This window comes from Elgaria multicarinata, chromosome 10 (genome assembly GCF_023053635.1).
Source record: "Elgaria multicarinata webbii isolate HBS135686 ecotype San Diego chromosome 10, rElgMul1.1.pri, whole genome shotgun sequence".
In the NCBI taxonomy this organism is placed as follows: Eukaryota; Metazoa; Chordata; class Lepidosauria; order Squamata; family Anguidae; genus Elgaria; species Elgaria multicarinata.
Window position 1 is genome coordinate 8,825,918 of NC_086180.1, and position 12,867 is coordinate 8,838,784.

The 12,867-nt window shown below is 42.1% G+C and overlaps 1 protein-coding gene across 2 annotated transcripts in view; it reads left to right on the forward strand.

Moving 5' to 3' along the window:
* Positions 1 to 12,867, forward strand: part of CTNNA2 (catenin alpha 2) — a 695,903-nt gene that overhangs the window by 70,774 nt on the left and 612,262 nt on the right. For both annotated transcript variants that reach the window (XM_063135156.1, XM_063135157.1), the window contains exon 2: positions 1,664 to 1,859. In XM_063135156.1, the coding sequence (XP_062991226.1) occupies positions 1,664 to 1,859 (196 nt within the window). The remainder of the gene's footprint in view (positions 1 to 1,663; positions 1,860 to 12,867) is intronic.

Consider the following 12,867-nt stretch of genomic DNA (forward strand, 5'->3'; position numbering starts at 1 on the left):
AGTCCAACCATCTGGAAGAATGCATGCATTTAAAAGATGTGTGCAATGGATGCAGGCATTTGGGGGGAAATGCATGGAAGTATACATGGATTTTCATGCAATCTGATACATACACATGATGGGACAATCTTTTAGATGAAACTGGAAGAACTTTGAAGATCTTGACTTTCACTTGGCATTAAAGTGGCACCTAGTTGGCATTAAAGTATTTAAAACATCACCTAGGCCATACGAACCTGCATTAAGATATTCTGCTGAGGCCTTTCTTAATGTGCCCATTCATTAGAGCTACTGTCATGTCTAGCCCTGCTCCCCTTGGGTTGGAAGAAGGTGTTTCAGGTGATCAATCAGAATTAGACTCTGAAGTAGAGGAGTCGGCACCAGACACAGGCCAGCCTGTACCAGTGGAGGAGAAAGCTCTCACGGACTCTTCACCAGCAGGGATTGAATCTTCTCCAGAGCTTATCTCCTCAAGGGTAAACAACACACACTCAGTGGGAAGCCAGTATTATACTGAAGGGGAGAGCACAGAAAGGTTAGCCGATCCCAGAGTATGCCACAGACTAAATCGGGCGGAGCTAAAGGAAAGCGAGAGAAAGTTGGCCCGGCTGGCATCTTGTCAGAAGCCACCTCAGAACTAGCCTCTCTGAAGTTAACGCATCTTGGGAAAAGGCTTTCCATTCTTCTTGAAAGGACAATTGTCTTGCTTAGTTTGCATAGTTTTGCTTAGAGGAAAGTTCCTAGAGATTAGACTCCCTTCAGGTGGGAAGAGATGTTCATTGCCTGAATAAAGCTTTGTGGATTACTTAGCAGGCCTCGTTATTGTCTCCCAAGAAGGCTGGAGGTCTTGAGAAACACGACAGCTACATTATTCAGTCACAAGGGAGAGGTGGGCAGGATCCAATGAAGCACATATGTGCCCACCAATTCCTTTCTGCTCTTCCAATTCCCTTTCCCAAGTGGTGAGTCCTGCCAATTCCATTGCACAAATGGGATCCATCCGTCACACAAGGGACATTTAGCACTGCGAGGAGGAAGCCCAGTGCCGCTCCCTTATGTGCTTGTTTTGGGTTACCCTGGCGGGGCATAAGATAATCGGCCAGGGCAAAAGCATCCTGTTTTATTTTGCCTGTTGTTGTTTTTTATAGGAAATATTGAATTGTGCACCTTATGTCTGATTAGAATGTCAGAATCTTAATAGAATTAAACTTGTGCTTAGGGACGTTGGAAGAATCCACAATGGAATCAAATTATTAGATATCTAATAATCTGACCCATGAATTCTGCAGTAAATCAACTTCTCCTGGGTTGTAGAGATTCCACAGACTCGCAGACTGCCCCCACCCTGGAATTTTGCTCAAATTTAGTCATAGAAAAATATGTAAACTAAAAAAAAAAAGCAGAAAATGCACATTTCCCATAGGCTAAAGCATGAAAATGCATATTTTGGAGCGGGAATTGCTCATTTTTGCAAGTGCAATGTGCAGACATGTGAATTTGTGTGAATTTTTGGAAACTGGAAAAAAAAATCTGAGTCCGTCAATGAGCAGATGGTGGAATGAAAGTCAGCTGAGGAACTTGAAGACACAGACGGAATGGATTTTACAAAATCCGTACATCTCTAGTTGTGCTTATAAAACACTTTCTCCTTTCTCCTTTGAAGGTGACGACCCTTGTAAACACAAGCAACAAAGGTCCATCTGGTAAAAAGAAAGGTCGATCTAAGAAGGCTCATGTTCTAGCTGCCTCAGTTGAACAAGCGACTCAAAACTTTTTGGAAAAAGGAGAGCAGATTGCAAAGGAGAGCCAGGACCTGAAAGATGAGCTGGTGGCTGCTGTTGAGGACGTGCGCAAGCAAGGTGTGTATAAGTGTCTGAAAATAACAATAACCTGATTGCAGATGTCTTCCGGATAATGACAATGCCATTAATACGGCTTGTACTGAAGGCAAATACTGTCCAATTTTCAAACAAGTGTGCAATTATCGTTCATTCGTTGCTTTAGATGGCATCGCTCCTCGTCTCATGGGAGCCTCCTTACCAGACTTGAGAATTGCAGTGTTTCCGGTGCTTTTTGTAAATCCACCTCTTGAAATCATTTATTGCAGGCAATTGTTTCACGTGGCTCCTCTTCAGAAATGCTGGTTCACGCATTGATTACAAGGGGTTGCGTTCGCCCCCCCCCCCCTGAAATCAATCATCACAGTTGTCTGCTGTGAAGAATTACTATGAAACATTGTTTTGTATTATGTGATCAGGCTTTTTTTTAAAAAAAAAACCCTGATAGGTTTAATTATAGACCAAATAGCATGTTGAATGCCTTCTCCCTCTTCAGAAGGAGAGAATGCAGCTGTCAGGGACCCTTCTATTGTGCCTGGATACAGTTACAAGAGTCCTTCTTCCTCCAGCTACTAACTGCCTCTGCTCCTGCCATCAGAGCGAGAGGAAGCAGCAACCCTTCCATTGTGCTCAGATCCAACGTCAAAAAGTGCCCAATTTTGTAACTAAGAAGCTAGTGCCTCAGTTTTACTTTGTTTCCTTCTCCTTCCCAAACTCTTCCACTTTTGTGTTTTGTCTTTTATATTGTATGACTGCAAGCCGGGATTGTGCTATTTCTGAATTTTGTAAGCTGCACTTGGGAGGGATGTATGAGAAACCTGTTTCAAGTTCATTTGCCCAGTTCGCACATTCCTAGAACTGAACACAGATCCAAATGCAATCTACAGTCAAAGTCGAGCCTGTGATGTGTTTCATGGAACGAAAAAGCTGTGTTTGGAAAAAAAATGTATGCGTTTGAAAAATGGCTATGAAAAGACCTGTATTTTTGAAAAGGGTACATAAACACAGCTAAATCAATGAGAGAAAAATGTGTGCGTTTCAAAAATGTGCACAATTGATGCATGCATTTGGGGGGGGGGGGGTTGGAAATACTTTAGAAGAAAAAAAAATTGCAGGCGGATACCAACACGAGTTGAAAATAGCTTTGCGGTAGAATTTGGATAATTTTGGCAAGCTCATGTTTTGCTGGTCAGAGCCTTTTTGGCTGAAGAGCAGGATAAAAATGATTTGAATAAATAAATATATTGTAAATTCATTAATTTGATAGCTAATACTAAAATGATACAGTTCTTTTGCTGCATAGATTCTGGTTAAATAAGTCAAACATTTCATAGACTATTGTGATACCATAATGTATGTTATATACATATTTAGTTGGTTACATGTTGTATAAAAATGATTAAGATGCCTTTTTTTATATAGAGCTTTGCCTCTGCTGTTAGGAATATATGTAAGTCATGCTGACCTCTTCTTCATACAGAATCTAAAGCTAGTTTTCTGTTATTGGGCCAAATCATTATATACCATTTTTTCCCAAGTAGTAAAAAAAGACCCCCTTTCGATAGTTATGGGGCAATGAAGAGGGGTGAATGTGTTTGTCTCTTCAGTATGAAGGTGTGCTTCCTGCCCTCATTCTGAATAGGCTTCATGCTGCAGCAATCACACAGTCACATCTGATTCATTATCCTGAAGCTAATTCTGAGAGAGGGCAAGAAGCATTACCCCATCTTCTTTATGCAGTCTTATGAAATAAACAAAAGCAGAACAATTGTATGATTTGTACAATTGGTTTTGTAATATCGTGTAGCCAAATCTGATGAGTTAAGTAATGTGATGATGTCATCATAATGATGATAGTTGGATGGTATCACATAGATAGGAAGATGTTATTAAAGCATTAAAAAAGAAGAAACTTCATCAGTGCCACAACCTAGTGTTGAACCAGAGCATGACTGGAGATGAGAAGAGTTTTCAAAGAACAGCAAGCAAGAATATTCCCCTATAGCCCTGAGCAGTAGTTTTGCAGAGTAAATTACTTTGAAAATTAATTAGGGGACTAATATAATATCTCATGCTTTATGATGTGTATGTTCTTCAGTCATAAGTATTTTAAGAAGGAAAAAAAACCCACTGCAGACGAAACCTTGGTGAAGCAGCATAGGTGTTGCTTCCTTCAAATTCTAGGAGCTTCAAGAGAGTAAGGAGAGAATGCAGGGCTCTTCCCTTTGCTTTCTAGCCCCCTGCTCTGCATTTCTTTTTTACACCCATATCTTAAGCTGACTTGTTTTATTCCTGATACACTCACACCTAATCTACACCAAGCAGGATATTGCAGTATGAAAGCGGTATATAAAAGGCAGGAGCCACACTACTGCTTCATAGTGGTATTGAAGTGCACTGCAGGAGCCACACTACTGCTTCATAGTGGTATTGAAGTGCACTGCAGGATCTACACTACTGCTTTATAGTGGTATTGAAGTGCACTGCAGGATCTACACTACTGCTTTATAGTGGTACTGAAATGCACTGACAAACATTCGGGCCCATGGCACATCTACACCAAGCAGGGTATTCCACTATGAAAGTGGTATGAAAGCGGTACATGGTATGTGTCAATGGGTCCCAACAGTTGTCAGTGCACTTCAATACTGCTATAAAGCAGAAGTGTGACTCCTGCCTTTTATATCACTTTCATAGTGGAATATCCTGCTTGGTGTAGATGAGACCTAGGTGAGCCTTCTGTTGATGCATTGGTTACTGTGGTACTGTTGTTTATTAACTCTATCTTCATTAATTCTTGATCACAATGAGTGAGAGAAGGAGACTCTACATAATGAATCTTGGCCTAGCTAAGTCTCTTGCCTGGGAAGTCCTTTTCCAATTATTAGTTAAATGGCTACCAACATACCTCACCAATGCCCTTTTAACAATTTAAAATGTGATATGTATTTGGCAGATCTAATTAATGTCATTCATACATACATACATGTGAAGTAGAAGACTTCAAATATGCATTGACTATTCCATAGAAATCATGTGACTTCCAGTTTCTTTAAAAAGTTTGTATTTGTGCACAAGGTAATGAACTTTTGGTTACCCTAAAAGGGTTTTTGGGCACAAGGTAATGAAACTACATGTGATAGTTTCTTAAAATTATTATTGTTGTTGTTGTTGTTGTTATTATTATTTTGCATTTATATACCGCCCCATAGCCGAAGCTCTCTGGGTGGATTACAAAAGTTAAAAACAGTGAACATTAAAAACAAATATACATAATTTAAAACCATTAAAAGGGTATACTGTTGTTCTTATATTTTTGATGGTTTTAAATTTTGTATACTTTTTAAAAAAATGTTTATTGTTTTTAACTTTTGAAAACTGCCCAGAGAGCTTCGGCTATGGGGCGGTATATAAATGAAATCAATCAATCAATCAATCAATTAAAAAAACAGACAACATCTGTTTAAAACAACTATTCTGTGGTCAGTTAAAAAACTCGGCATATGCTGTATGCTTGCAATAAAGTGGTCACAGCAAGTGGCTAGTGACTTTCCATGGAAAGCATCTCACATTTATTGACTTTGATTATAGGTTTCTTCTCTGGTGGTTGCAATGTACTTGTTGCATCCCACCGTCGAAAATCCCATTAACTAATGATATTGTCAGCTAGGACTCAGGGGAAATGGCAGATTTTGGAGGACTGTTTAAAAAACAACAATATTTGTCTTTTGTCTTTGGCGCCACCTAAGACAACTACAGGGAGGACAGATGTATCAACTGCAATTACTTGTGATCCTATATTGAACATGCAGGCCACAGCTAGACCTAAGGTTTCTCCTGGGATCATCCAGGGTTCACCCCTGCCTGAGCACTGGATCTGCTGTGTATCACTTAGATGAACAGGTTTGACCCCTGGACGATCCAGGGATAAATCTTAGGTCTAGCTATGGCCTGTGTCTTTTAACACAATATTTAAAAAAAGACATTTTATTTTGTAATTGATTGATGCTGCTAACATCTCCTAGGACGCACCTGCTTCCCTTCCTAGCATCTCTTCCCCTATTCCTTGGTTACGGTGTTAGTGCAGCTTAATTTGAGGCCACAGCTAGACCTAAGGTTTATCCTGGGATCATCCAGGGTTCGCCCCTGCCTGAGCACTGGATCCCCTGTGTGTCACCTAGATGAACAGGTTTGAACCCAGGACGATCCAGGGATAAACCTTAGGTCTAGCTATGGCCACAGTTGAGTTGAGGAAGAGCTATTGCTTTTGCGGGCCTCCCTGGGGACTCAGTCCTATGGAGTGTTTTCCTTGCTGATCAATGTTGCCTCCTCTACACAAGAAAAGAGATCTCCCATCTGTGGATTTAAAGGAGGCGATGAAGGAGAAAACAGAGTTCCACATACTGGAAATAGCTTTTAAAGTGACCCTCTTGACAGTTACACAACCAGCCCACTGTCCCTTCTGTAAACATATTTGGTCTGCCTCTGGGGTGGCAGGAGGGGGGAAAGGACACATGCGAGCAATTAAAATAATTGGAGCTGAAAACTGTCAGTTAAGAGGAAGGAAAGGTAAGAAATGTTGCATACTTCCAAACTCAGGAAGTTTCCAAAGTTTGGCCTCAGCATATGTTGATCCCATAAGGGTTGACTGAATGAGTTACAGATAAATGAACTCTGTTTTTATGTACTCAGACTTTATGTCATTATGTGTAATTTTCTGATCTGTAAACATAGGTCAGTGTTCTAGGCCGTGTCTATACGAGGTCGCATTGGCGCCTTGTTATCCAACGTCCCGCAATTGCGCTCCTCCAGGGTAATACCCACACAGAAAGGAGCGCAAATGTGGGTTTGGAAACTCACAGGGCTGCTGCTGCCCCCTGTTCCTGCACACACACACACACACACACACACACACACACACACACACACACGTTGCTTCCCTCCTCTTCCCAGCATCCAAAAACAAAGGAGTTGCAAAGGGGAAAATTGGCTCCTCGCCCCATTTTGTTTTGTTTTACTGGTGTTTTGCAATTTTTTAAACAACAACAACAACAACAATTGTTTGTAATTGTGCAATTGCACCATTCTAGAGAGGCGTGGAGGTGAACCGCCACCTCCCCACTTTCCTGGTGCGCCCGTGGTCCATTTGTGTTTCATTTTAAAATATTATTATTTATTGAAGAGAAGCTCTCCAAGGTCCCTGAAGGCATGGAGGTGGTCCAGAGGCTATTCTGCTCGCTGGACCGCCCCCTCCTGGCGGATGACATCCAATCAGGGGGCGCCATTGCCCTGGACACACCTCCGCTGTTACACCAGAGCAAGGTGACAGATGGCACATGCAGGTTTGCACCTTGCTTGGCGGAAAAAGTCAGGTTAATTGAGAGCCAGTGTGGTGTAGTGGCTAAGGTGTTGGACTAGGAGTTGGGAGATCTGAGTTCTAGTCTCAGCTCGGCCATGGAAACCCACTGGGTGACTTTAGGCCAGTCACAGACTCGCAGCCCAACCTACCTCACAGGGTTGTTGTTGTGAGGATAATATGGAGAGGAGGAGGATTATGGATTATGTTCCTTGGAGGAAAAAAGGCTGGATATAAATGTAATAAATAAATAAAATAATAAAGCAGAGCTCTGGGATGGCTCTGCAACTCATTTATTTATTTATCAGATTTATATACCGCCCCATAGCTGAAACTCTCTGGGTGGTTTACAAAAGTTAAAAACAGTGGACATGATGCAGTGGCGGCTGCATCATGTTAATGACCTGACACCACTGCAGATCCACTCCAGGGCTTTCCCCTCGTCACGATGTACCCCTATACTGCTGCTGTGCTTCTGCTGTTTCTTTTGTGCCAGCTAGCACAACAGGGATTTTACGGTTCTAAAAGTAACCCCAGAAATTAGTGGAAACACTCGTTTCTGGATTGGGATAGGTTAGTTGTGTGTGTTTGTGCGTGTGGGCTTTGTATGAGCTCTACTAACCTTCCCCTTTCTGGAAATTAGCCTTTCCACTTGTTTTGGGATGCTTGTAGAATTGCAAAATTCCTGTTGCCACCAGTGGTCATTCCAACTGGTGCCCGGGCAGAATCGGATATTGCACATAGTTTCATTAAGGGTTCCCTTTTTACCTTCTTCCGGTCTGGTTAATTTGGACCACCAGCTAACTCTGAATATCAGAGTAGAGGCCTTGTTAAATTAAGCTGGGCTATTGTTGGGACCTGTGCTGATAGATCCATAACCATTCATCATATTTTATTGGGGGAAATATTCATAACCTGTTCTAAGTACTTGGTATCTCTTCCAATTGTTATTCAGGTTTGCCATTACTTGTTCTGTGAAATATTATGTGCTAAATGTCATTCTATGCAAATATTCTATTGTTAGTCCTTTCAGGCTCTCTTCAAATCCATTAATTATCTTTCAGCTCTCAGAAAATAGAGATTGTGAAACGCATTAAGTTCCCTGTTCCAGGATGATATGAAGCACTTGTGATAAATGAGCAGGCATTGCATGGGCTGTTTGAGGTGACGGAGCTGCGTTGGACCTACCCTTTTCTTAAGAACATGAGACTGCATCATAACTAACAAAAAAACTTTATAAGATTAAGTGATGGAAGAGAAAAGCCAAGGGTGCATCTATCAGCTCATCACATACCATTTTAAATTAGTGTAATCAGTCCATTCCAGTGTAAAATGTTTGGGTTAACTCAATTACCTCTGAACTGTTCACACAGTAATTTAACTCCTTGGGCTTTTCACTGTAGTACTTGTCTTCCTTTCTCTTGCATTCACTTTCTGCAAGGAAAGTGGTTACACTCATGTCCCTTTCAAAATAATGTTGGACATCATCTGCTTTTATAATCCCATAACTTCTTGCACATTTTCAGACTTGCTTTCTTTTAAAGCTTTCAGGTGCAGCACAAAGAGAATAGAGGGGACCCCCTGCCTGTGCTTAGGAGGTGGTATCGTTTTTATAGCTATTGGTTTGGGAAGCTATCAGACTATAAAACGTGTTGTCATTACAAGCAGATGAGTTCTGGGCTAGACATCAGTGGCTCGGTTGTTTGTTTAAATCCAACACCTTCAGATTACCTACTTGTTTGTTCTGGGCAGTATCCTATAATTTCCCCCCCACTACAGTTAGGCAAACAGCTGAAGCTGTCTTCTCTTTTCACCTCTGTATCACTTGTTTTCATTAATATTGCTCAGAAAACTCATTTCACATCTCACTTCTCTAAATTCTGCACTCTGGGTTAAGACACTTATTTATTGCATATGTACAATCATAAGACTATATTTTTGGGATAATGTCCCAGTGAATTGTTGAAAGCCTCAGTGTCTGCATGTGTGTGTGTGTGTGTGTGTGTGTGTGTGTGTGTGAGAGAGAGAGAGAGAGAGAGAGAGAGAGAGAGAGAGAGAGAGAGAGAGAGAGAATCTATTGCCAGGACCATAACATGCATCAAGAACACTAAAAGGTTAGTGAGACAGGACTTGCCTTTGTGGAAGCCATGTTGATCCTTTTTCAGAAGGACAGGCGCTGCATTTAACTCCAGTATGACTTCCAGTATCAGAGGCAGTAAGCCTGTGTACACCAGTTGCTGTGGAACATGGGCAGGAGGGTGCTATTGCACCATGTCCTGCTTGTTCATCCCTGGCCGATGGCTGGTTGGCCACTGTGTGAACAGAGTGCTGGACTAAATGGACACTTGGTCTGATCCAGCAGGACACTATTCAGCCTTGGTTAGGCCTCATCTAGAGTATTGTGTCCAGTTCTGGGCACCACTCTTCAAGAAGGATGCAGACAAGCTGGAGCATGTTCAGAGGAGGGCAACCAGGATGATCAGGGGTCTGGAAACAAAGCCCTATGCAGAGAGACTGAAAGAACTGGGCATGTTTAGTCTGGAGAAGAGAAGATTGAGGGGAGACATGAGAGCACTCTTCAAATACTTGAACGGTTGTCACACAGAGGAGGGCCAGGATCTCTTCTCGATCCTCCCAGAGTGCAGGACACGGAATAATGGGTTCAAGTTACAGGAAGTCAGATTCCGGCTGGACATCAGGAAAAACTTCCTGACTGTTAGAGCAGTACGACAATGGAAACAGTTACCTAGGGAGGTTGTGGGCTCTCCCACACTAGAGGCCTTCAAGAGGCAGCTGGACAGCCATCTGTCAGGGATGCTTTAGGGTGGATTCCTGCATTGAGTAGGGGATTGGACTCAATGGCTTTATAGGTCCCATAGAACTCTACTATTCTATGATTCTATGACTCTTCTTATGTTCTGTGTTCTTATCAATGACCTGGACATGGACACAATGCATGAAGGGCCAGCACTGCTGACTCAAAGGAGACATTGGGGCCTGAACCAACCAAGTGAACCTGAGTCCAACAGCCAGGTAGGTGCCGGGCCCAAGACCTCCAGGTGTGGACCATCTGAGTCTGCAGTTCTGGCTCCTTCAAGTGCCCAGAGCATCCTCATCTCAAAGTGTTTCTCTTGTCCATTGAGCTGCCTTCCCAAAGTAGGCAGCATGATGTCCAGGAATGGTTAGATTCTACACTCTTCAGTAAGTGGATGGAGCTTGAAAGGGGGCACCAGGGGGCAGTTGTAAGAACCAGTGTAGTGTAATGGTCAGAGTGTTGCTCTGCAACTCAGGAGATCTGGGTTCAGGTCTTCCCTTTGCTATGAAGCTAACTGAGTGACTATGAGTGAGCCACTGACCTAACCTACGTCACATAGTTGTTTTGAGGATAAAATGGAGAGAAGGAGGACTATGTAAGCCATCTGGAGTTCCTTGTAAGAATTGGGAAAAGATGGAATATAAAAGTAAGAATGAATTAATCAATGAGACTGAACTCTTGTTAGACCAGGTCTCCTGAGGCTTTATCCAAGGTCCTGAAAGTCTTGCCTCTCATCACTTTTGTCTTTGGAAAATCTGACTGTTGCCTGGTTCAGACAACACACTAAACCATGCTGCTTAACCACAAAATGGTTAAGGGAATCCCATTAACCATTTTGTGGTTAAGCAGCATGGTTTAGAGTGTTGTCTGAATCTGGCCGTTGACTTAAACCCTGCCACGTGTGAGACCTGCACCTTCCTGACCCACCTATGGGCACAGCCTCACCACGACTGCGTGTTCTGGAGGGAAATTTGGGACACACAGTTGCTTACAGATGACTCGGTGAAGCTTTAAGACTAATGCAAGGCAATCCCAGCATCCTTCTGATCTTGAGTTAGTATGTTGATAATATTCCTGGGCTTCTTGCAAGCTCTGGAATGGGATGTTTAAGGGGCAACTTCTATATCCTCTTATTCTACATCTGGGCTCCAAAAGCCCCCCCCCCCAAAGAGTAGATAGTACTACTGCACCAAAATTAGTATTTATTTATTTATTTATTGCATTTTTATACCGCCCAATAGCCAAAGCTCTCTGGGCAGTTTACAAAAATTAAAACCATAAAAACCCACCCAATATATAAAACAAACAGTATGAAAGCATAATATAAAATACAATGTAAAGACACAACCAAGATAAAAGCAAACAGCTATGCTAAAAATAATACAGATTTAAAATACTAATTTAAAACAGCAATGTTAAAATTAAGTTACTAGACTGTTAAAATGCTGAGAAAGTAAAAAGGCACCTAAAAGAGTATAGTGTAGGTGCCAGGTGAACCTCCTTAGGGAGCTTGTTCCACAGCCAGGGTGCCACAGCAGAGAAGACTCTCCTCCTGGTAGCCACCTGCCTCACTTCCTTTGGCAGGGGCTCACGGAGAAGGACCCCTGAGGATGACCTTAGGTTCCAGGCAGGTACATATGGGAGGAGGCATTCCTTCAGATAGCCTGGCCCCAAGCCGTTTAGAGCTTTAAACGTTAATACCAGCACTTTGACTCTGGCCCGGACCTGGACTGGCAGCCAATGAAGCTGGAAAAGGACTGGCGTGATGTGGTCTCATTGGCCAGATGTGGCCTCGTAGTGCTGGTTGTTCTTTTTCCTAAGTGGAAAAAAGAACCATTCCCATAAAGTAGCCCAAAAAAGCAGAGATGCTCGAACTTTCCTTCAAGGGGTGATGGCATATATAAAAACAATAATTTGACAATACAGTGTTCTGTTATCTCTTTGCTGCACTGGTTCGATAGTGTTCTATTCTTGAAGCATTAATGCATTATGCATCTCTTGATAAGAGAAGGTTATCTATATTGCATTAACATAAGCTGCCACAGAATTCTGATTTTTATCAGCAGCAAAATGTCAAGTATTAAATTTTTACCAGAAATCAAGAATAGGTCAGTGCTTCCTACACAGTCCATTACACTTCCATATGTTCTCTGTTTACTCTAACACTGCCTATTTTTGAATGGGTAAGTAGAAGAACGGATGCGGATTTCATGCAAGTTGTCATTTGGAGAAGACTGTGTATTCCAAGGTTTTTTTTGGTCTATTTTGCTTTTATTTTACAGATTATTTTATCTGTTCAGTGTCTCCAGCACAATTTCTTGTTAATAGATCATTTATCATTTTCAGGAAAGAACAACCTGGGATTTTCTTGGCATCTGAGAAACATAACGTAGTGTAGAAAAACTGTGACTGTGTAAACATCCCCTGCTTCCATTCAACACGGATGTTGTCTTGTGGTCTCTGTCTTAATGCCAATGTTTGTTTCATCTGCTCCTTCTCGTCTGAAATCTTCCTGTTTTTCTTGCTTGGGGTACTCCACACTGGTCAATGTTCTCCTAATCACACTTAGGGCCTGTTCAGAAGACACCTTAAACCCTGCTGGTTAAGGATTTGTGTCTTATGCAACACGTTTTGCTAAACTCTAGTCACTCACTAACCACAGTTGGACTGTCTGCAGCAGGGTTAGTGGCTGTAACCATGACTTAAAGTGTTGTGTGCGACAGCACAGCTTGTGGTTAGTGCTATCCACAGAGAACCATGGTTTCACGAACCACAGAGCCTGAAGTGTCTTCTGAACAGGCCCTTAGTGTAGCTATGTATGATAGTATTATTTACTCTTTTGGAAACCTATGCCAAGA